The sequence below is a fragment of the Phasianus colchicus genome, chromosome 15 (assembly GCF_987193195.1).
Source record: "Phasianus colchicus chromosome 15, bPhaCol1.hap1.1, whole genome shotgun sequence".
NCBI lineage: Eukaryota > Metazoa > Chordata > Aves > Galliformes > Phasianidae > Phasianus > Phasianus colchicus.
The window spans coordinates 10,869,463-10,891,988 of NC_143450.1; the positions used below are offsets into that span (position 1 = coordinate 10,869,463).

Below are 22,526 nucleotides of genomic sequence, written 5' to 3' on the forward strand. Positions count from 1 at the left end.
CCTATCCACGAGCAAAGAACAGGAGCTCCCCCTTCCACTCAGCCCAGGACATGTATGCTGCAACCCAGCAGCAATCCCCACCCCATCTCCCTCCCGTTGCATACAGTACATTTGTCTTCAGCAGTTCTGCAGGCACATCATAACCAACGAATGAAAAGGTGGTCTCAAACCAGGCCAGAAACTGGGCAAACCCCCAGTGCTGTGAGCAGCAGCCATAGAGGCACAGCAGGAGTTCCCTCCGCCATGCTCTGTTGCAGCTGGGCAGCACGGCGGTGTGGTATAAGCAGAAAGCATTGGCACAGACATGCTAGAGGCAGAGTTTATTACACTACGCAGGCTAAGAACCCTGGGCAAGGTCCCACACAGGTAAGAATCGAACCAGCTCTTTATCAAAAAGTTAATACTATAGTCAACCCCATTCTCCTTTGGTCATTACAAAGCAAGAGAAATATTAAAAGAAAAGTATTTATACAGAGAGGGAAGCTGAAGAAATTCTGTCCAGCCCTTTCCCGAACCCCACTTCCAGCACATTCAGGTGCCTGGTCTTCTGGCTGGCAGGAGCAGCAGAGTATCAAATTCTCACAAGATATCAGGTTGTTGGGGTTTTATTATTATTGTCATCAATAAAAGCAATAATTACCAAGAGCTGCCATTCCTGTTCCTCCCCTAAGAAGGGAGAGGGGCAACACCACATCCCCTCCCTCTCTGCCCTCCGAGTGTAGGGGATGGCTGTGTACATGGGTGTGTGAGGACGTGCACACACTTCCTCTTGCCAGTGTGCACACACACAGCACAGCTGGCACAGGCATTGTGGTCTCTGATCCCTCATTTGTACGCAGTCTTTAAAAAAAAATATTGTATTATAATAATAATATGAATTTCTCTTCCAATTTGTGTCTTCTGGAAAAATGTCAATCGTCCGTGAGGTCCTGCACAAAGAGGACTTCCGTGTGGCTGAGTCCGGCCTCCTGCAGCGTGGGTGGGTTGGGCCACTCCTCTGTAGGGAGGCAGGGCAGGACACGGCGAGGGAAGTTGGCTTCAATCTGGAACTTTTCAGGGCTTTCTTTCAGGGAGAACAGGAAGTCATGGATTACCTGGGAAAGAAGCACAGAAGTAACTGCCAGCCAGGGAGGCTATGATGCAGCCAGAATGCATCCTCTGTATCTCACAGGGGAGGGGTTAAGTTCACAAATTCACACCATCCGTGTTGTAGAAACACAGCCATTGTCTTAGCATGCATTAAATTGGACGTGCCATAGAATACCATCTCTGGCTCTTCCTATACCCATTATTTAACAGGGAGCAATGAGAGTCTCAGCTTTTCAGAAGAGTATTTTTGTTCCAGCTTTTTCCATAATCTTTCTCTTCCAAATTGAAGAGGTCAGGTCCAAAGACACCCTACTTACCCAGAAACAACTCTAAGCAAAGGTCAGTGGAACAAAAGCTTTGTCAAAGCCATTTGTGGAACCTCTCAACCCAATCCACAAGAAGCAGCCTGTCAGCTCTGCCCCAAGCTCACCGTCAATGACTGCGTGAAGTGGAATCGCCGTTCCACTCTGGAATCATTAGGCAGCTTGAAAATGATCTTCACGCTCTCTGGGTCATCAGGATGTGGCTCAGGAGGAAGGCATTCTGACTTCCGTTCCTTCTCCTCCTGCAGCGTCTGGAAAGTACGAAGTAAGGAAGAAGGAGCAAAGGAGCAATGGGTGTGCACCAAGCTGACCTTTTTGCTTGTCCCTTGCAGCACAGCTGCTCCAGAAGGCTTGGAGGATACACAAGCCCCAAGGCAAGACTAGCAACTCCAGTCTGACAGGAAAATCCTACTGCAGACACTGCTCCTACACACTGTGAGCATCTGGAAGAGCATGTCAGCCTCTCTAGTAGTCAGTTTGCACTCACCTGTCGCCGTCTCTCCTCTGCTAGTTTTTGCTGCTGCACTTCCTCCTCCTTTTTCTTCTTTCTCTCCCGTTCTTCCTTCTTCTTACGTTCTTTTTCCTGGTCTGCACGCAAAGATGCCAAATAAGCCTCATCTTGCTGCTGCCTCAGTACTTGGGTTTGGTTCCTCTCTTCCCTACAGACATGAGCAGGAAGTGATCAGGGCTGGCAGGCCAAAAAAATGAAGGCAAAGCAGGCTGATAGCACAGCCTCAAACTCTCAAGAGCACATAGATCAGGTAATAATTCATTTAGAGTGCACAGTACCATGAACTCCTAGAAGGCAAGCTGAGTCTCTGCACTCCCTGGCACACAAACTCCTCCCCTAGGTTGAGTTGAGATTGAGCAAAAGATTTGTCACCCACTGCAGTCTGGCAGAATAGACAGATACCACATAAGCAGTGGCTATAATTTCAGCATCACACTTTGCACTCCTCATGGCTTTATCTCCATCAGATTAACTCCTCATTCATTTTAGAAACCAGGAGTATCAACATGTGTTATGGGATCCCCACAGAGAAGGGACAGACAGGAAACCAGAAGGTGACATCCTACAACAGAGAGTCTGCAAATTATTCCTACAGAGTTATCAGGGACAGGAGCTCACATTAGCAAGGCACTGGCAGCAATGCAGCAAATACTGTTGGAATTTATGACAGCCAGCCTAGGCAGCACCACTCAAAAAGAAGCTGGCTGCAAACACCAGCTCTCCTTCAACTCCTTCCCTCCTGCTTGGCTTCTGCTGACTATTTCCAACCTTTACCTGCAGCTCCAGCACACTACAGGTCTGCTCCAGCTGCAGAGAACAGTAGTACAGTCAGCCTCACCTCTCAGCAGCAGGCCTGTATGGGCAACACAAACTCCCCGGCTACTGGGTCTCCTGACTTTATAGACCAGTGCTCCCTCAGGGAAGAGGAGAGATCGTGGGCTGTGTTACAGAACTGGAGACACTGACACTGTCTACATAGAGCATTCTGCAGGAAAGAAGGGGGCAGAGCCTGCCTCTGTAAGATTTGCATTACTGAAGCTCAGGTCCTGTCATACCTTTCCAGGCGTTCAGACACCAGGTATGTCTGGTTGGCATCCATGATGAACATCAGTTGATTAATAAGGTCATCAGCCTGGATGAGGCCTTCTAGCCGCCCAACTACAGTCATTCTGCGATCTTTCAGCATGATCACAGCCAGGAATGGATACGTGTTCTCCCGCAGAGCCTGGGAAACTGGAAGATAGGCACAATCATCATCCCTTCCAGAAGGATCAGCAAGGAGTACAGCACAAATGTTTTCATCACAATGGCCTGGGAGAGCAAATTCCAGAGCCACTATCTCTTCCAAAGCAGAAAAAGCCAAAGGCTTCCTTTTGTCAACCAAAGCCTGATAAATTAGCAGAACAAGAAAGTGACAAGGGGATAAAAAAAACAAAAACAACAAACACCAAAACAACAAACTTTCATGTTCTAAAAAGTTTCTTGAATGTAAGTAAGAAATAAATTGCTCTGAATGGACATTCAAAGTGGGACAGGAAGTTCTGGGTTTAAACTGCAGGAAGAAAAACACAGGGAAGCATTTGCTGTTATGGCTACACTCTGGAAGACACTGTAATAGGGAAGAATGTTCATCGTAGACATTTTAGAACAAAATTAGATAATCTCTGCCAGATACAGATTGTCCTGAGGCAGGGGATGAGGTTAGGGGGTTTTAAGTTCAGTTTTCATGTATGACTAATGGCATGCAAACCTTTCCCACAGCTAACCATCCCCTCCTCAGAATATGCACAGCATGTCACACAGCTTAGAATCATCATTACTGATGGAGCCTTCCAAACTATATCTGAGCACCCCACGGACTGCAGCCCCAATCCCTCCCATCTCAGCTTTCTGGACTGTGACTCTCAAGTACTGCAGCCATGAAACAGCAGTAAGTAAAAGAATGCCTGCTTAGAAAGCCAGACTCTGAGAGAGTTGATAGCTGGTAGCAGAACTATGAAGAAAGGAATAATACAGATTTAGAAGCAGAACTCCCAGCTCTTGCCAGGAACCAGGAGGGGTCAGAAGAAACATAGGAGGCACAGATAAAACTTTGGGAAAAGGCTCAGTTTACTTTAAGACCCTACTGTAAATACTGGCAGGCCAGGTATCAACAACCCTGGAAAGACAGTACTTAAAGACCTCATTGTGGACTGCTAAGGAGTCAAAGAGACTGTGTGTGGAGTAAAGGTGACACTCAGAAAAGGAAAGAATGTACCCAACAAGTCACTCCTGGCCTAAGGCATAGCCTGAACCAGCATTAAGAGCAATGCTAGTTAGATACTTATTTTTGCCCTCAGTTTAATCCTGGGCACACACCCACCAACTCCCATTAACAAGCCACTGAGAGCAGCTTAAATGCCTGCAGTTAAGTACATGCAACTAAGACTGCCCAGAAACATATGGAGCAATCAAGGTTAAAAGATTTTAACCAGGACCTATGAGATATCACACAAAAAACAGCATGTAGTTTCCCATGCAGGCCTGTGACATTCTCTTCTTGCACAGAAACCAACAGAGCATTTCAAACATGTAAATCTGTTAGAGAGCATTTGGCTTGTCCCAGAGGTCAGAGGGTACAGGTAAAGCCAAGGAGGGACATACTCACCTCTGTATCCCTCTGGTTTATTGGTTGAGCAAGCCCAGAAGAGCATTCTAGTGTTTATGAGGGCGACCACCTCAGGTACGCACAGCGTATTGCTAGTGGATGAGAAGAGATTATGTGAGTAAATTTGCATTTAAAGTCCAAGGACAACAGTTTGGAAAACATTCCTACCTACCGGCAGAATTCATCCGTATCTTGGTGGTCATCTCCATGAAGATAAACCAAAAGGAAGCGCAGCTCCCGCTTGGCATCGTTCAGTGCCTTGGCATAAAAGCAGAGAAAGTAAAGTTACAGGGTTTCCAGGGAAAGCAGCACCCACAAGACTTGTGTGAAACATCTTGGCAACATTCACCTGGGTCATTACTCTGCCAATAACCAGTTTTAATGAAGCATCAAATGGAAAGTCTGGTATGTTCATCCTCCAACTCAACCCTCATTTAAGAGGACTACAACTATGCTCTCCCACATTCCTTTCAGGATGTGGCTTTGGACTGAACTGAGAGGCAGGTACACAGCTGTGCAAACTGACACCCCTACACCTCCCCACCAGGCTCAGCTGGCAGCAAACAACCGTCATTCATGCCTCACACTCACAGCAGTTAAGGCTGAGCTTTCCCCTACAGCCTGTACAGGATGTAGCCATCAGACCACATCAAATGAAAAGGTTACATTAAAAAAAAACAACAACAACAACAACGAGGCCAACTCAATAATGCTGTGGGCCCCAACAAAACAAACTCAGCAACAAAACTTTTTGCATACACAGTCTCTGGATTCCACCCACCGAGGAGCATTTCTTAACAAGGCCATACAATAAGTGTACAATAGACTCCTTGTTTTACTGGCATTGAGTTTTGGTAGCCTAACCATTCCATGGTTATTTAAGTTCAGATTCCAGGCAAGACAGAGGGGCCTAGAAGAGCTGTGGAGGCAGCAAGCTCCATCATTGTGCAGCATGGAGCAGACAGACACCACATTCTTCTTTGGCACTTGGGAAGCAGTGCTGATCCAACTGCCTGCTGGAATGCTCAGCAGGAGGCCCTTCTCTTGGCCAGGCTGAGAGAAGCTGCAGAAGAGGCAGCACCCATGGGGACATCCTTTGTTACCAGAGAGCAATACCAGACAGATCTAGCATTTATGACTCTCATCTCACATTGTTTCTTGAGTGGCTCCCTCTTTCAGTATTGAGGCCTTGCACCAAATTCTGGAGTTACATTATGATACAAGCCCAGGCAACCAATCCCAATTTGGTGAACAGAAGGACAGACTCTGGCACACCACATCAGTTTACAAAAACAAAGACAGGACTACAAAGAATAGCTGTTGGCTACAGAGCCATACAGACGGTCGAGGAACAGTCAGAGCAGCTTCGCTTTCCAACTTCGCAGGCTTGGCACATTATCAAGCCTGGCAGACACTTGTTTTCTAATACACTTGTTCTCTAGCTCTCCCAGTACTCTGCTAAAGAGTTTGGAGACAAAACATTGGACTTTGAGAAGTGGTTTTGCCACACAGGCTCTGATACCATGCAGTAAAATCCCCACTCTTCATCTCCCCCATATCTACACATGTAACACTGACCTGGCTGTAAGTTCCCTGGTAGAAGACAGGGTGTATCCTCCCATATTTTTCCTCAAACATATGAATAAATGAAATAATGTCACCCACTGGGTCAGTAACCCGACTACGAGGATCAGGACGTATAAAACGCAGAGCAAACCTAGGAAGGAAGCACAGCACACTGGAAATTCAGCTCACTGACTTTCTGAAAAACAGGTTTTCTTTTCTACAAACAATCACTGGCATTTATAAGAAGGAAAAACATCACAGTTGAGTCCCTTGAACGTTTATAATTAAAATTCAAATTGCACCACCTGCTCCAAAACAACACCACTGCAACAGAAAGGCCCCAGTCAAATATCTCGTTTCAGGCATCAGCAAGTATCTGATTTTTGGGTGATTAACAGTTTTAACTTCCTCTAAAACATCAGGCATAATCCACACCAACAGTGTAAGGTCCGAGGAATTTATTTGAAGGTGGGCTGTTAGAAGCAACATTTTTTTCCAGGTAACACTGAAAACTGCACTTCTGCTATTCCAAGACCAACAATTCCAGAGCACAAAGAGCTGCAATAAGAAATTGCTACATGAGGACTACAATGAAGCAAGGCTGAAAAATCCTAACTGCAACACAGGTACCACTCTTGTTTAGTTTTTAAGTCATTGTATGGAAGTTATACTGAAGAAAAAAAAGCCTTTAAGGGGAAAAATAATATGAAGGAAAAAGTCAAAAAAATGCAGATAGCAGGACTGCTTGATAGTCATCACCTTTCAACATTCCCTTTTCTCTCTATTGATTCCACCAAGAGGTAAGATGAATTAGCAGCTACAGACAGAGGCAGCTACAGACATCAGAGGAGAAAAATAACTGCGTTCACAGTTTAGTTTTTACTTAAAACAACACAGAGATTAGCACAGGTTACCCTGGAGCCCAGCCTAGAGGGACAGAGTTTGGCACCACCTTTTGTCTCCCTTCTGCACTCAAACTGAAAAGCTACATGGAGTTGAAATTCCACTTAAATATTTCACTTTCTGAGCCACAGAACACTCATTTTTTTCCTACAGCACATTTTCTTTCTTGCCAGCGTAGGTGCTTAACAACACTGCATATTAAGTCAGCTGAGCAAACAAACAGAAAGGCTCATCTGTCATGAGAGTTAAAAAGATCCAAGCGATAGAAGTACAGCCAAATCTAAGTGTGCCTTGATGCAATCAATACATGAGTCAGCAGAAAAAAATGCTTACCTAAATATATCAAGTAATGTGTAATAAGTAAATCGGAATGGAAGCATTATGAAGTAGTAACCCCATCCTAAAAGGCCCTGCAATTACAAAAGAAAGAATTAGAACACTGTCTCCAATCCAGCACTGAACTAGTAGAAACACTGTATACACCACCATCAAGCACACAAACATACAGAGAGTACAGAGGCTCAAATCATCACACAAGAAAACAACCTCAGCAACACTTTATGGCTTTGAAAAAGCTAAATTTTAAGTGATTAATATGGTTTACCAGGAATTCAAAGTAATCCTTCCAAAAACTGGTGTGACTACTATGCAATAGTTTTACATTCAGTAGTTTTCTTAACTGTACACACCTAGTGATTAATAGCAGTCTTAGAAGGGCACATGAAATATGTTCATGACACAAAAATGGAAATAACCAAAAACTTGAGAGTTGGAGCTTTTTATGGGGTCTGAAAAGAAAGATCATCACTGCCATCAAGAGGGGATAATTCTTCATCCCAAAAGAACCTATCAACAGGGAAGACATTCTATAACACGAGAAAGGCTGTCTCATTGTGAATTACACAACAGAGAAAATGGCCACAGAAATAACAGAGGTTGAAGGAGTTGCCCTACATTTTTTTTTAGAAGAAAAAACACTCAGAAGGGAGATAACAGCTTATGAAGAAAACAATTCCTTTCCCTATTTGTATGCCCTGTTGTTCACAGAGCAAACAAAGAAACAAGACAAAATCCTCTGTAAGATAACTTGCCCTTGGCTGTGGCCTTGAAACAACATAGCTGTAGATCCTGTGGTCTGCTGTATTGACCTGCAACGGCCGAGATGGGGGTGGGTTAAAGACACTTGGGACACCTTCTTGCTCATTTAACCGGTCCTGTACAGCTGCCTTTAAGACAAGAAAGAGCAAAGAAACACTTCAGACAATTAAGGGTACAGAATATATGAACATTTGGACACTAACAATAAGTAGCATTTACCCACAGACCCACAGCACTCTAAGTACAACTCAGTAATTATTTCTTCATAGAAAACCTTCTCCATGACAGCCTAGATGTGCTCACTACAGGGAAGTACATAGCACCAGACAAGCGACTGCAGCTCTAAGAACTCTGCTGTATAGTTTTGAAACTGGCTCTCTAGCAACATCACAATATTGTTATAGCAAGTTAGTAGTGTAAATTCAGAGGTTAAAAGATTAAATGTTACTGTGAGGAAGCCCGTTCCCACCCCAAGCTCATGTGAAGCAGTACCTCTATGTTCCAGTTGTGCTGCTCCAGCGTGTGACGACATTGGTCCATGGACTCTATGCCAGTCAAGTCCTAAAGAAGGAGAATAAAAGCAACTGAGTGCCAGGGAAGCCTGTCTTACAGCACAGCTCTTCTGCAGGATGCAGCTGGTGATGACTGAACACAAGGCAGTAACTTGATATACATCCTCATGTGCAATTTCTATTACATCTTGAGCTCCTGTTAGTTGTTAGCATTCCCTTTTACTTCCACTTGTCATCTTCCTGATTTCTTGCTTCACTTTAAAGCCTCTGAAGCCATCTCAACAAGCTGACCATTTAAGAGTGCACTGAATCAGGATTTGCTGGAGGACAGTGTCTATATTCCCAATGTCTCTGCCATTCAAGTATTCCACACCAAGTGACACTACGGACAAATGCCCTATTCAGTGTCTGAGCTCAATTCTAACTTTTGAGCACTTCCTGGCTACTTTCTCACAATGTCTCTACCTTTTCCCCATCCACTGGGCAGAAATCATTCCGCTGGACAGAACCGGGCTGTTCAAAGTGTTACTGGGATTAACCACGTATTTGCAGTCGCTAGGAAAGCACTTCAAATCACTGCACAGTGGCATATATTTATGAAAATAGTATTTATATTGCAAGGCCTTTCAATGGATAGCTACAAAGCGAATGTGATTGATAAAAGGACATCTTGGAAGATATGGGATTTACCCGATTGTTTGATTTAACAATGGAGTCACAGTGTGTGTATTTCAAAGATTTTGCAGACTTCTGATCACCATTCCTTAATGCTCCTGAAATTCTGCTGCACTTGCAGAGTTCAGGTAATTCACAGTCTCATTCACACCTCTGTCTCTCAGGACTATCTGTGGGCATTATTAACAGGGCTTCCTTTTTAAATTACAAAAACGCAGTAGCAGTTTTTGATCAGAAAACAGCACCAGAATAACAGCCATCCACAGCTATCAACAAACATTTAACAATATGATCACTGCAGCACTGGGCAGGCTTACTGAGCTTCCCAGAGCCTTCCATGAGGTTAACTTCAGCCCTTCCTGGCCATCGCTACAGCAAGCACCATGCTGATGGTCTGATCTCACCAGCCCCTAAAATGGTATAACTCCCCAGAGGTGCAGCTACACTTCTTCCTTGCTATCTTAATATGTATGCGCTCAACATGAAACAGAAGTGACAAAGCCACCCAAACACCACTCTTCTGATCAGCAAAGCCACACCACAAAACGCTGCAGGGCAAGAGTAAGAAATCCCCTGTGTAAGGGCAACTAACTAAACATCTTTTGGAATGTTACTCTGATATGCTCTGTGAGACAGGAGGATGTTCAGGATGTTCTGGAAGACATGGGATGTTCAGAACAACCAGCACACACCATGAGAACAGCATGACAACAGTTCAACTGCCAATTCACACAAAGCTTGCTGGTAGATACTGATAGTGGTCATTCCCGCTTAACCACTGTTAACTGTTTTCTCTTCTACAGTTACTGTGTCACTGCAGCAGCAAGACTTGAAACATGTCCTATGCCACTTCTGGCATTTCCGGTGGATCTTGAGGCTATTCTGCCAACTCTTATCCACATAGGGAAGAAATGAATATGCATTTAGTATCATCAACATTAAGAGAATAAAGTACCTTCACGTCAGTCACTAACTGATATTTTCCTCCTCATTGCTAGTCTCTCATTAGCTCCTTCCTTCAAAGACAAAAGATAGAGTATCCTGTAGTTAAAAATAAAGTTAACCCCATTGAATTAGTGCTCTCATACAGAAACCTCCATACAAATGTAGGTCCAAGCTCGAGACAAAGGATAATAATATTTAGAAGAAAAAGCACTGTATCCAACAGAAGGCAGGGAAGTTCAGCATTACCTTCTCAAACACCCCTCAGAGCAGAATGCTGTCCCAAAATACACTGCAGCTGGATATCATTATTTGTATCTCTCACCATTGAGACACTGCTCAGAAGCCCAAAATCTCCTTAATCCCGAACAGTGAGAAGTGCAATTCCACACTAAAAAGACCAAAGGAATATCCCTGGGTGGACAAAGGTTGTATGCTAGACTTATGAAATCGCACCCTCTGCAGATATGCTCCTATGCTGAAACATTGCACAAAAGATGCAAATCTGCAGGCCTCTAACTGGCACCGCTCTTAATTCCCAGCTCCTGAGAAATCCCACAAAATCAGGTTTCCAATGGTAAGGAATATCTGACTTCAAGCAGCAAAAAACCTTTAGCAGGATAATTTCTCTTTGCATGTTACAGCAAATGCATTTATGGAAGATTTGATTGATACTCGATGCACTGGGTGGTAAAGATCTGAGTGTCTTAGTTTCCTCTTCCTCTTCAAAGAGGTTTTCAGCCCTGAGTGTTTGATTTCCCCCAGCTGAAGTTAGAGATGGTATCGTGAGCACTAACTTTTTCCTTTGCAAACAACACTCCTTTTCTTTGCATTAGCATAAGTACAACAGACATCAGCCCAAATGTAATGGGCACAGATCGATAATGCAATCCTGCAAATGCTGCTTTGCTGTTCCTTCTGCCTCCCAAACGGAACTGCACCACCACAGCTTTCTTAAACAGCTCACGTGAAGTTTCTCTCTACAGATGTCAAGACTGCCAAGTCCTGATAGATGAAAATTTAGATGCTTTTATTTTGTTTATATTAGCCAAGAATTCAGCAGCAAATGGGAGACCAAAAGTAAGCAAGAGTGTTTGTTGCTTTTACTTCATGTTTATCCCCATCATTTCTCCATGTACGTATGTTGGTTTTTTTTAAGCACACCATTAACCTATCACAGCAGGGTGGCAGGTGACCAGCCTCTGCCAGCCCTAACCATAGGAAGATAGCTGCTGCTTTGACAGTTTTGCCAGCACAAGTATTTATATGAGCACTACCAAAACACATCATGCAAACATCAGTAGACTTAATGCAAAGTATGTATGCAAATTGTACAATTGTGTATTTAAACAGCACAGTAGCCCAGCTGACTCAGGCCAGAAGCAGGCATCCATTTCTCTACCTTGGAAACAATGATTTCCAGCACAAGGGCAGACAGTGAAGGACAGTGGTATCTTCAACCAGAGCACCTGTTCATTGGGCAAATGACAGCAGTTCTCTCTCTACACTTTTCTTTTGGCTCTTAAATGTAATACTACTGAGGGCCTCCTGCTATTGCTTTCCTCACCTTTGCCACCTCATGCTCTTCTCTCTTAATTCCTTCTGCTTTACTTACGTGGCTGTGGCATGCCTTCTGTGAGAGTACAAAGCTCTGCCACCACAGAGCACTGCTCAAATTATGACAGTGCATTACAAACAGCTCTTCTTCAGACAGCCCTTCGCTTTCTTGGAGAGTAGTAATCCCTGAAAGGTTTACAAGCTAACAGTAGTAGTGCTGTGCAGCAGCAGCAGCGTACAAATGACTTTTAGCAAGACAGAGCCATCCTCCTCAGACAGTAGGTGCTACTTCATACACCGTTCTAGCTAAAGAAAAATAAGAAGTATCACCAGAAGTCAGCCATTGCACAGCCCCAGGAAAAAGTAAGCCTGCACACCCGAGGAGATGGGGCAGCAGGATGCTGGTGTTGAAGCCTTTTGGACTACATCACTCACACAGTTTGATAACTGCCAATTTTCTCCCCTTTGCAGTCTAAGCATTTCCTCATCTTCAAACCAGGGCACAACAGGAAGCTGGGCTAAAATATGGATCCTCCTCCTGAGTCCCCAGACTGCTCTCCATGGTAATACCAGGTAGAGGGAGGAAATGCACGGGATTCTTTCATTTCACAGCTGCCCACAGGGCTTTGAAAATAGCAACAGGGAAATTGATGAGTGCAGCTGGTCCTATCTGTCCAGATTCAGCAGGTTAAGCACTGCGATGTACTACTGTAAAAGCTTCCCTCCAGCTCCTTTTGCTTATACATGCAATGCACAAGGCAATAGCTTAAGCCTTATACACTTACCAGGGAAACAGTAATACCAGGAAAGCAATTGCCAATGCTCTTGTACCTCATTTGTCTGTAAATTAAGATTGCCCAACATGCTAGATTTGGGATAAATGTTTAGACAGGACCTCTGTATTTAAAAAAAAAAGTCTATCAAAGTTAAGATTATAGAAAAACACTGCAGTAGGTTACTTCAGGAGGTTGTTTGATCTTCCTGGCTATGAGATAAAGGTTGGGAAACTGTCAGGAATGATGAAGAGCATTTGCACCTAGATCAGCCAAGGAAAGCAGCACTGGATGCCTCCAGGGACCCTTTAATCTACAGGTACCCACTGAGATACTATCTTTAAAAAAAGAAAAAAACAATACAAGAATATGAGACAAAAAAATCTGAAAAAAATACATTTATAAACGCTGCAGTCCACATAACACCAAATGATGCCTTGCAATTCAAAAACAAACCTAAGACACCTGACGGTAATTCTCACTGGCCAACAACAAAACAGATGAATTACTTTTCCCTTGAGCAGCCATACTAGTTCAGCTTTGGGGCAGTTTTCCCTCCAGCAAACACATCTGCAGGTTGCCTCTTTCAGGTCCCCTGCAAACCAGATGTTAAGTGATTAGCTCATGTAATGCAGCAAGCAGTGAGATCAGATCACTGCACTCTCCAGGGGCCTTCCCCAGCAGGCATTACCACACCGGGCACGTTGGATACAGCTCTCTCAGAAGCCGGGCTCCATAGAAGCTCACAGGCTAATTGAGCACGGCAGGAATGACCTGCCACTCACCATTATCAATAAAGGGACATTTTCAGATCACCTGATTGAAACGGCCAGGACTGGCCGGGTTGCTCTCCCCACACGGAGGCAGTGGGTTCACTCAGCATTCATTTCCTGCCTTGCCAACGGGCGCTGCCCAAACACCATCGCTAATGAAGCGCTGGGGGCACAGCCCTCAGCGAAGCGCCGGACCGGCAGGGTCGAGGGACACGCGATCCCAAAGGGAGTCCCACGGGAGTCCCACACCGAACGTCCCCGCCCTCGCCGGGAAACGGACGCGGGGCGCTCCCCTCTCGCCCCCAGCCCAGCCTGGGCCCGGCACCCCGTACAGCCGGACTCTCCCCGGGCAGAGCCCGCCTGAGCCCCCAGCCGCGCAGCAGGCCGGCAGCACCCCAGCGGCGGCGGAGCAGGCCCGTGCCCCCTGCGCAGCACCTGGAATTGCAGCAGCTTCTCGGTCTGCTCCGCCGTCAGCTCCCGCTCCTCAGGCGCCGCCATTTTCCTCCGCCTCTGACCCGCCGCTCCGTCACCCTCCGGAAGTGACGCCGCCCACTCGCACTTCCGCGCGGCTGAGCGGCCGGCTGCCGCTCGTCTGCCGTGACCGGAAGTACCCGAGCACGTTCCGGAGGTAGCCGAAGCACTCTCGGAGCTCTCCGGAAATGCCCGAACCCCATTCACAGGAACCGCGTGCTCGACAATCCCTATTGGCACACGAAGGGTCCCGAAAGAGCCGTTCGGCTATTTCCGGAGATGGCCGAGATCGGCAGCCGCCTGCGACTGTAGGCAGTGCAGCGGTGCCAGGCCAAGACGCGGTGCGGAGCCCCCCGCAGAAACGTGCCGGCCCGGCAGCGGGCGGGCTGCCAGCGCTCCCCGGGCCGGTTCTACCCGCTCCCCCGGCTGCGGGCGGTGGCCCCACCCAAGATGGCGGAGGCGGAGCCCGCACCAAGATGGCGCCCACCAGCGTCCTGTGCCGCGGGGCCCCGAGCGTACAGAGCCCGGCGGGACCTCGGCCGGCCCAGAGCCCGGGGGCTACGGCGGCACCCCCGCCTCCCACAGCCCGAGGAAGGGCCGAGTCGGCACCGCCGAGAGGGGCGGGCAGGGAAGGGGGAGGAGGGAAGCGGGGCCGCCCCTCCGTGATGTCAGCCGTCGCCCCGCCCGCCGCCGCCGCAGTGACAGCTCCGCCCGGGCCGAGCCGAACCGAGCGGGCGGGCCATGGCCGACGACTTCGGCTTCTTCTCTTCGTCCGAGGGCGCCGGCACCGAGGAGGACCCGGCTGCCGCCTTCCTGGCCCAGCAGGAAAGCGAGATCGCGGGCATCGAGAACGACGAAGGCTTCGGGCCCACCGACGGCGACTCGGCCTCCGCCCCCGCAGGGCAGGCGGCCCCGCCGGAGCCGGGTGAGCGCCGCGCAGCACCGGGCGGGGCCTCCTCCGTGGGCACGGGGTGGGGGACGGGTATAAAGCAGCGCTGTGCCCCCGGGCTGCCCCCTGTGCCGTTACCCGCAGCGCGGAGGCTCCCTCCGGTCGTTGAGGTTCCCCCGAGGAGGGGTGCCTCAAGGCTGCCCCTCAGCTGTCTTTGGGGCTCCTCGTGGGATGCGCTGCACCCCTGGCGTGTGCCGGTTCCACCTGCAGTGGGCAAACAGGATCCCCTACGGGTTAGATCCCAGCAAGGGCTCTCTGGGGTCTGTGCTTGGTCCCGAAAGTCTTGAGGTTTCTGGACTCTCAGGATGTGGGGTAACTCCTGAGCGTGGGATTACAGGCTATGGGGCAGCTCTTCCTCAGGCTGGTTTCCGTGAGTCAGACAGAGCCCCCATGTCCCTGCCTCAGTGCCCCCAGCTGGGATATCATGAGGGACACTGAGGTGGGATGCAGGTATCCATGTTAAGCTGGGTGGCCTCTACACTGCACTCGTAGACAGGAGAGCTCTGTGGGGTGCAAAATGGAAGACATTTCCATTGTGGATGTCATGGTCCTAGGCTCTGCAGGTAGATGGTGTTAATCCTGATCTCAAGCCTCCATGTGAGCCCCAGCCCAGCTTTTAGGTAGATAACAGGCGCTCAGAGATCTGTTATCCACATGGACAGAGGGACACCACTGTCCTCTTGCTTCTGCCCGCAATGCAGGCAGGCCCCCAGGGCCTCTTTGGCCTGTCTGTAGAATGGTGGTTTCACCTTTCTACTTACAGAGCCGCAGAGTCAGATCTGGGCCCAGAGAGGTGCTGACAGCCTCACTGCTAAATGCAGTCAGGCAGGCTGGAGCTGGATTTAGTTGGAGCTGCAGGGTAAGCACTGTGGGGACAGTGCTCCCTTGAGGTACTCTAGAGCTGTGCTGTGGCTGCATGTGCCCGCAGCCAGATGGCCAGCAGAGGCCCTGTGGTTGAGCATGATCATCACTGGGGAGAGCTCAGGGCCTGGATTCTGCTTTTGTCAAAGCCTCTTTACGCAGTGGCAGAGAGCCACATGCAAGGCATCAATATGCAACTCTTGAGGCTGAGAGGGAGGAAAGTGTGCTGAACTGTTTCTGTGAGCTTGTCCCTGGCAGTGTTGCATTCCTGTTGCAGGCGTAGAGCAGTTCTGCCTCTTCTGGGCACTCGGCTGACAGCTTCTGGGTCACCCATCTGTGTGCTGAGGGAGGCAGCTGCTACCTTTTGCAGAGCTGGAGTTGGTCGAGTTGTTTTCTTACAGCCAGAACATGATGTCCAGCCCTGTGCCTGGAGGAGTTTCCCTAATCTTCAGAAAAGATTTAAAAAAAAAAAAAAAGAAGAAGAAGCAGCAGTGAAAACACTATAAAGACATAAAGAGCCCTGAAAGTTTTGTCTGGGAAAAAGGTGCTGACCAAGTCCCTCCAAGGACAGGAGACCACAGCCTGGCCTCAGGAATAGCAGGAGTCTCCACACATTTTCTGCAGCAGCAACTCAGGGAGGATTTGTTGGGTTAATGGCTCTGGACAGCAGAGCAGCACACTGTCCTCTTCCCATTGCTATCCTGGACAGGCTGTGTGAGGCCAAGGGGATTTGGGGTCCTGCTAGGACTTGCCAGGGCCAAGGATGTTGGGAAGGAGTCCTCCTCTAGATACCTTGGTAGCCCTAACTTGAGCTTCAGCACACAGCTCTGCTGGTGTCCATTGCTTGAATCAGCATAGGGTCTTTAGTCTGGGACCCATATATGTGAGTCTTCCATATATGTGGATAGGTGTGTTGGGTTGTAAATGGCACATCTGCATCCCCAAGGAACTGGCTTGTTTCTGTCTCATGAACCCCAGATCCTCTGGGATCACTTCAGTTGCCACAGTTGTGTTTTTCTTCCTTATTTTTCTAGCTGGTTTCCAGAATGGAGGAGCCACTGTCAATGGAGATGTTTTTCAGGTGAGAGCTCAGGCCCATGTTCTGGCCCGGTGGTACCAAGAATGATTAGGTGGGTGTGGGGCCAGCATGCAGCTGTTCTGCCTTTGGGATTGCTTGTGCTCTTCAGCTCCAGAAAAGCTCTGGTGCTCCTTGAAAAGTTTGGGTCTCATGGTGGGTCCCTGGCTCCTCTGTTCTCACCTATGCTTGAAAGACAAGATATGGTCCCTCTGTCATGGCCCAGAGTTTGGAGTTGGAGGCTTTGAGAGTGAATTATGCTGGTTCAGATCCTGCCCCAAATCTGTTTGTAGGCGACCTGTGCTCTGAAGGAGTGCCTGAGCTGTAAGGGAAGATTGCAAACCCCTCTTTTTCCAGCCTGGAAATCTCCTAGAGGCTCTCAGGGGTGTTTGGGAGCATCTCCTGAAGTCCAGATCCAGAACAGAGCTTCCAGAGGCACTTGCTCTGCTAACACATGGCTATAGCCTTGCTACCAACTCCAGCAGCATCTCCTGTTAAACTTGCTTTCCTCATGGCTGAGGGTGTTTCAGGGGGACACCTGCATGGGTCTCATCTCCCTCTGGGAGCCAAGCTGTGCAGGATACAGGAGAAGTGCCAGCTTCTGACAAGCCTCCTATGCATTATCTATGCCTAGTCTATGGGATGATAATCACATCAGAGATGGGATAGACTTAATTAGATTGCGGATCTTGGAGGAGAGCTGTAATCCCTTTGCTTAGCTCCATGTCAGCCAGCAGAAAGGTTTAGGAAAGGTGCTGATGTGGCACAGAGCATGATGCTGGACCTGGTGGGAGCTGTGCTCTCCAAGCTTCTCAGCTTGGAGAACCACGAGAGGCTGCTGCGTGTGGGCTGGAGCAGAGGGTGGTGTTCTCGTGAGCTCTGCCTCACCTGGGCTCGTTTTGTCTATTGAGGCCCAGCCTAAGATGGCACTCATTCTTGGGGCTGCGACCACAGCTTGAGCAGTGCTTTGGGGCCAGTACAGCAGCTGTACTGTGCTGTCACCAACCCTACATATCTTGGCTTGTCTTGGTGCTGGGAGCCTGGAGTCCTGTTCTGCGTTGTCAGCCCACTGAGAAGGCTGGGCCGGGCTGTGTGAGGAGCTGATGCTGATGGTGAGGTGCTTGCATCCTGCAGGAGTCCAATGGCCCCACAGATGCCTATGCAGCCATAGCCAAGGCTGATCGGCTGACCCAGGAACCTGAGAGCATCCGCAAATGGAGGGAGGAGCAGAAGAAGCGCCTGGAGGAGCTGGGTGAGACCCAAGGCTGGGTGTGGCCATGCTAGTTGCACCACAGAACAATAGTGATTGAGGTCCTTGGGATCCCTTGCCTGGTGGTGATCCCACTGCACCCAAGATGTGCCTTTTGCCTCATGCCATGTGGGTGCCCCCACCAAAAATCTGTCCTTGGAGGCAGTGACAACCTTCAGAGAATGTTCTAGTGGGAGCTGGGAACAAGTCTGTGGTGTCAGTGGGTGCCAGTCTGTCTGATGGGGTCTGTCTCACCCTGGCCTTAGATGCAGCATCAAAAGTGACAGAGCAGGAATGGCGTGAGAAGGCCAAAAAGGACCTGGAGGAGTGGAATCTGCGTCAGAATGAGCAGATGGAGAAGAACCGAGCAAACAACAGGTATGTTGGGATCAGCATGGCCTCTAGAGCTGAGACTGGCAGGGCTCAGTAGGAGCAGTTGTTGCAGCCAGATGTGCCTTCCTGTAGTAACCAGAGAGCTCTGTCTCCACAGTGGACGCAGCCTTGCAGAGGCAGGGCTTTGCCAGACCATGCCCCAGTACTCCAGGCAGCTCTGGTGGGCGTTCAGAGCTGCCCTGGTCCCAACTGAAGGCTGGACGAACATAGCAGGATTTGAGGGACTCCTGTCCCGTGCGTGGGCCTCACTTTGAGGCAGGGTTGGGAAGCTATGCAGCCCTGTTGTTGCTGGGAGGTTTTTCTGATGCTGTGTGTGGCATGATGAATGGGTTATGCTCTGTGAGAGGATGCTAACCCCCTCTCTGTTTCTCTCTTTCTAACCCTCTGCCTGCCTGTCTGCTCTGCGTTCTCTCTCTGTCTGTGCCTCGGGGCTAGGATCGCTGACAAAGCCTTTTACCAGCAGCCGGACGCCGATGTGATTGGCTATGTGTATGTGTGTCTTACAGACCATATTCTGCCCTGCACGGTCTGGGGTCCTTGCCTCAGCACTTTGGTTGCCCAGTCAAGGGAAGGGGGGATGCTGGGAGGTACTGGGCCCTGGTAAGATTCCAGAATGAGAATGCTTCAGCTGAGCACCTCCAAATGCTTAGGAAGCAGCAGAGCTCTTGAAATTGCCCCCTGGAGGAGCTGGTTGAAGAGACAAAGCTGTGGAGTTTAGGGCTTTTAAGGGAGTGTCCTAGGGGTGGAGAAGTCTTGAGAGCAGGCAGACACCCCGGTGCTTCTGGATGAACATTGTCTTAGGTGAGTGCAGCCAGCAGCAGCCTTGAGCATCCCAGGTCTCTGGATCCTAGAGAATGCTGAGTTAATTGTCTGGAGCAGTGAGACAGGAAATGGGGACACGATGGGTTCCCAGAGGGAAGGGTCTCCTCAGAAAGAGTTCTGCCATTGACAACCCTCAACATCTCTGCAGGGCCTCGGAGGAAGCATTCCTGAAGGAGTCCAAGGAGGAAACCCCAGGCTCAGAGTGGGAGAAGGTGGCCCAGCTCTGTGACTTCAACCCCAAGAGCAGCAAGCAAAGCAAGGATGTCTCGCGGATGCGCTCGGTGCTCATCTCCCTCAAACAGACACCCCTGTCCCGCTAGCTGCCATCTGGCATAGCCAGGAGTGCATCAGGACAAGGCCCTTCCCCTTGCCCTGCTGCTCACCAAGGCAGATGGCTTCACGGGGTCAGCCCACACAAGGGGCCTATGCCCTACCTGCCCTCTGGTCTCTGGTGTGCACCTTGGCTGTGCTCAAATCAATGGTTGTAACTCTCCCCATGGTTTTCCTTTGCTTAAAAGGTGCATCGGTCTCTTTTTACACTTATTTATTACTGTGGCATTTCCCTGGGAAGCGACACTGGGTGGCAGAGCTGAGTTAGCAGAGGAGCCTCCAGCCAGAGTCACGCCCAGCTGTCTGGCAGGGTGAGAAGGAGAACGCCTCCCACTCGGTGTCCTCCATCTCATCCAGGGCTGCACTCAGAGCAAACTTGCCCACCTCCTGCCTGTGGCATGACAGCCCTTTGTCTGGAATTGGGTCCTAACCCTGGGGCAGAGATACTGGGGGGACCTTAGTTCCTTTCTGCACTCCTGTGGGAGTTTTAGAGCAGAACTGGCTGTAGGGCTGGGATTGAGGAACAGCCTAAACTCATCTCCACAACACAAGGTCCCACAGGGAGCCTGACAGCAGCATGATGCCACAGGGCTGGTGGGGATGGAGGGATCTGAGTGTGGGCACTCAACCTGGTGATGCATTCCAAAAAGCTGGCAGTTGCAGTGTCAATATCCCGTCTGTCCTGTGGGGTTGCTCTTGGCAAACAGCTCTGTGGTGCGGGGTGCTGAAAAGAGGCCACAGGACAAGCATGCAGGAAGCTTCTTGACCCTCCTACAAGGCCACTGGCTGGTGGGAAGATGGAGTGCTCTGCTTTGGGGGCCCTTGGCTCTGTTCTGTGCCTTCCCCTACTTTGAGGGAGGCAGCTGGAGGCTGTGTGGCTGCAGGGAAGCAGGTAGCAAGGTCCAGCTGCTGTGGGACAAGTCAAACCTCCAGCTCCTTCACCCAGAAGCACATAACAGGATTAAGCAGAGGTTTGGTGCTAGGGCTTCTGCTGTCCCTGGAGAACAAATCACACATCTGTCTGCAGCTGGACAGCTGCTCTGTGGTTTCAGTTTGGCCCATGTGCCACTGGATTTGCACACCAAAGGCAGCATGGCAAGACGGAGGTCCTGCTCATTGCCTCATCAGGTGCACTTTCCAGTCCAAACACCTGCTTTCTCTCCTTGCTTGGCAGGACTGGCACCAGCCCCTCTGGCTTTGAGCCCCAGCCCTGGAAACCTGCAGAACTAGTTAGCTGAAGGGGTGTTGATAAGGTCTGCTACACCTTGCAGCAGAGCAGCTTGCTGTGAGCTTGTGCCCTAGGACCAGCCTGTTGTGGACTGGGGAAGGGCCTGCAGCAACAGCCTGAGGGGACGTGGAGCAGAGTGCATAAACCATTTGTCAAAGCTTTGCTGCAGAGCCCTGCTCCACCAGTAAATTCAGTACATAGAGCTCTTTTGCAGTGACAGCTCCACAAATCAAGGTTGTCTGCCCTCTTGCTGCAGTCCTGGAGGGATGACCTGGCACCCGTAACCATGGCTCATAGGCACCTGACAGGCCTGGAGAATGCTGTCATCTTTGGTAGTGGTCTGGAAAAAGGAATGGGTGTGTAGGAATAACTGTGTTTTGTGCTGGGATTGTGCCCCTTATCTGTATGGCTGATCACTCCTCCTCTGTGTCCCTGCACCACAGCACATGTAGGCATCTCTGCTGTGGTGCAGGATGGACCCAGGGATCTGGCTGCCTGCATCTGCCTTTCTTTGCAGAGCAGCTGGAAGAGCGTCTGGCTGCGCTCTGGGCCTGTAGTCCTAGCAAGTAGCCAGGCTGCAGTCCCCTGGCTGCCGTGCACCCTGTGTTGGGCAGGGCATCTTGGGGAGCAGTGCCCACTGCTGTTCTACATCCCTTTGGCTTTGGTATATGTGACTGTTCAAATCACCTGTTACAATAAACCGACATCTCCAAACTGACCCTATAAGGCACTGTTGTCTTCATCCTTTAGCATGTGCACTTAGGAGAATCCATACCTGCAAAGCCTGCAGAAAGGACAGTGCTGTAGGAGAACCACATCCTAGGGCTACAGGGTTTGCTCTGAGCTGAGACAAGCAGCAGCAGCAGGATGAGAAGGTAGCTGCTCTGCTCCGACCACAGGCATGCGTGCTTACCCAGACATGCTGAGCAGACCTGGGCAAGCTGCTCCTGAGCCTCCTGCACCACAGCAGCCATCCAGGCAGCGCCCTGTCCTGCAGGGGAATTCCTGCAGGCAGGCTCACAAGTCTGCACAGCGGTTCCTCCGCACACACCCTGCCCACAGTTGTCCAGGCTGAAAGTGTCAGAAAGGCAACAAAGCTTTTGGGAAAGATTTACTAAGCAGCTAATGAAGGAAGTGGATTCCCTTGGTGCTGGGAAACAATGCAAACTGGCACTCAGAGCCACCTGTGAAGGTGTTTGCCACAATGAGGGAAACACAGCTCCTCCTGGGAATGGGATCTTGCCCAGCAATTGGTCCCAACTCATGCGATGCAGCAAGTTGTGCAGAAGTGACCTTTCAATAAAAGAAGCTAAATATCAGTGCATTCTGGAGAAGGCAGTCTGTTTGGGAAACCAAGTTCCCACGTTGTTTGCACAGGTGTTACACCTCGTGTCCTACTTATGACCTAACCACAGCTCAGAGGCAGCAGTACCCACTCCTCTCACGCTGCTGACTTTCCTGGCTCCGCAGTGCTCTGCAATCCTGTATTACTCAGCGTGTTTGCTGCAATTCACTTTGTTACTCACTGGCTGCAGCTGGACGGATTGCACCTTCTCCCCAAATAACTCATGCACTGATTATGAACTCTGCTCTGCCCGGATCAAACCACAAATAGAGCCATTTCTTCCCACCCCAGCATTTCTCAACTGCTTTTACATAGCCTGATTAAAGCCACACCTCGGTGCAGAAAGGCACCACCAAGCGACAAAGGAGCCAATTTCAGCAGGCGGTGACAACAGCGGGCAGACACGGGAGCTCTCAGGGAATCAAAGAATCACC

The 22,526-nt window shown here is 49.4% G+C and overlaps 2 protein-coding genes across 3 annotated transcripts; one reads left to right on the forward strand and one right to left on the reverse strand.

Moving 5' to 3' along the window:
• Positions 1–589: 589 nt before the first annotated feature.
• Positions 590–14,420, reverse strand: FAF2 (Fas associated factor family member 2). Its single transcript, XM_031598173.2, has 11 exons — positions 13,805–14,420; positions 8,630–8,698; positions 8,131–8,265; positions 7,373–7,449; positions 6,149–6,287; positions 4,743–4,828; positions 4,571–4,662; positions 2,979–3,156; positions 1,900–2,071; positions 1,520–1,663; positions 590–1,094 (listed from the first exon to the last, which is right to left on the reverse strand). The coding sequence occupies exons 1-11, from the start codon at positions 13,865–13,867 to the stop codon at positions 912–914; spliced, it is 1,338 nt and encodes a 445-aa protein (XP_031454033.1). The 5' UTR covers positions 13,868–14,420; the 3' UTR covers positions 590–911.
• A 79-nt stretch (positions 14,421–14,499) lies between these two features.
• On the forward strand, positions 14,500–21,465 carry CLTB (clathrin light chain B). Of its 2 annotated transcripts, XM_090150855.1 has the most exons (6): positions 14,500–14,765; positions 16,685–16,731; positions 17,860–17,977; positions 18,241–18,352; positions 18,803–18,856; positions 19,338–21,465. In XM_090150855.1, exons 1-6 carry the CDS (start codon positions 14,582–14,584, stop codon positions 19,507–19,509), a joined length of 687 nt encoding a protein of 228 aa, XP_090006981.1. In that variant the 5' UTR covers positions 14,500–14,581; the 3' UTR covers positions 19,510–21,465. The 2 variants fall into 2 exon arrangements, with proteins under 2 accessions (XP_090006981.1, XP_031454035.1); XM_031598175.2 differs by lacking the exon at positions 18,803–18,856 and having other exon boundaries at positions 14,507–14,765.
• Positions 21,466–22,526: the final 1,061 nt, after the last annotated feature.

Bases quoted from the DNA above. Each gene is read 5' to 3' on its own strand.
- FAF2 (XM_031598173.2), bottom strand. From the start codon at position 13,867: ATGGCGGCGCCTGAGGAGCGGGAGCTGACGGCGGAGCAGACCGAGAAG. The intron at 4,829-6,148 runs GTCAGTGTTACA...TTTTATGCCAAG, and splicing joins ACCAGGGAACTTACAGCCAG to GCACTGAACGATGCCAAGCG. The intron at 1,095-1,519 runs GTGAGCTTGGGG...CTTCTTTCCCAG, and splicing joins ACTTCACGCAGTCATTGACG to GTAATCCATGACTTCCTGTT.
- CLTB (XM_090150855.1), top strand. From the start codon at position 14,582: ATGGCCGACGACTTCGGCTTCTTCTCTTCGTCCGAGGGCGCCGGCACC. The intron at 16,732-17,859 runs GTGAGAGCTCAG...TGCATCCTGCAG, and splicing joins TCAATGGAGATGTTTTTCAG to GAGTCCAATGGCCCCACAGA. The intron at 18,857-19,337 runs GTATGTGTGTCT...ACATCTCTGCAG, and splicing joins GCCGATGTGATTGGCTATGT to GGCCTCGGAGGAAGCATTCC.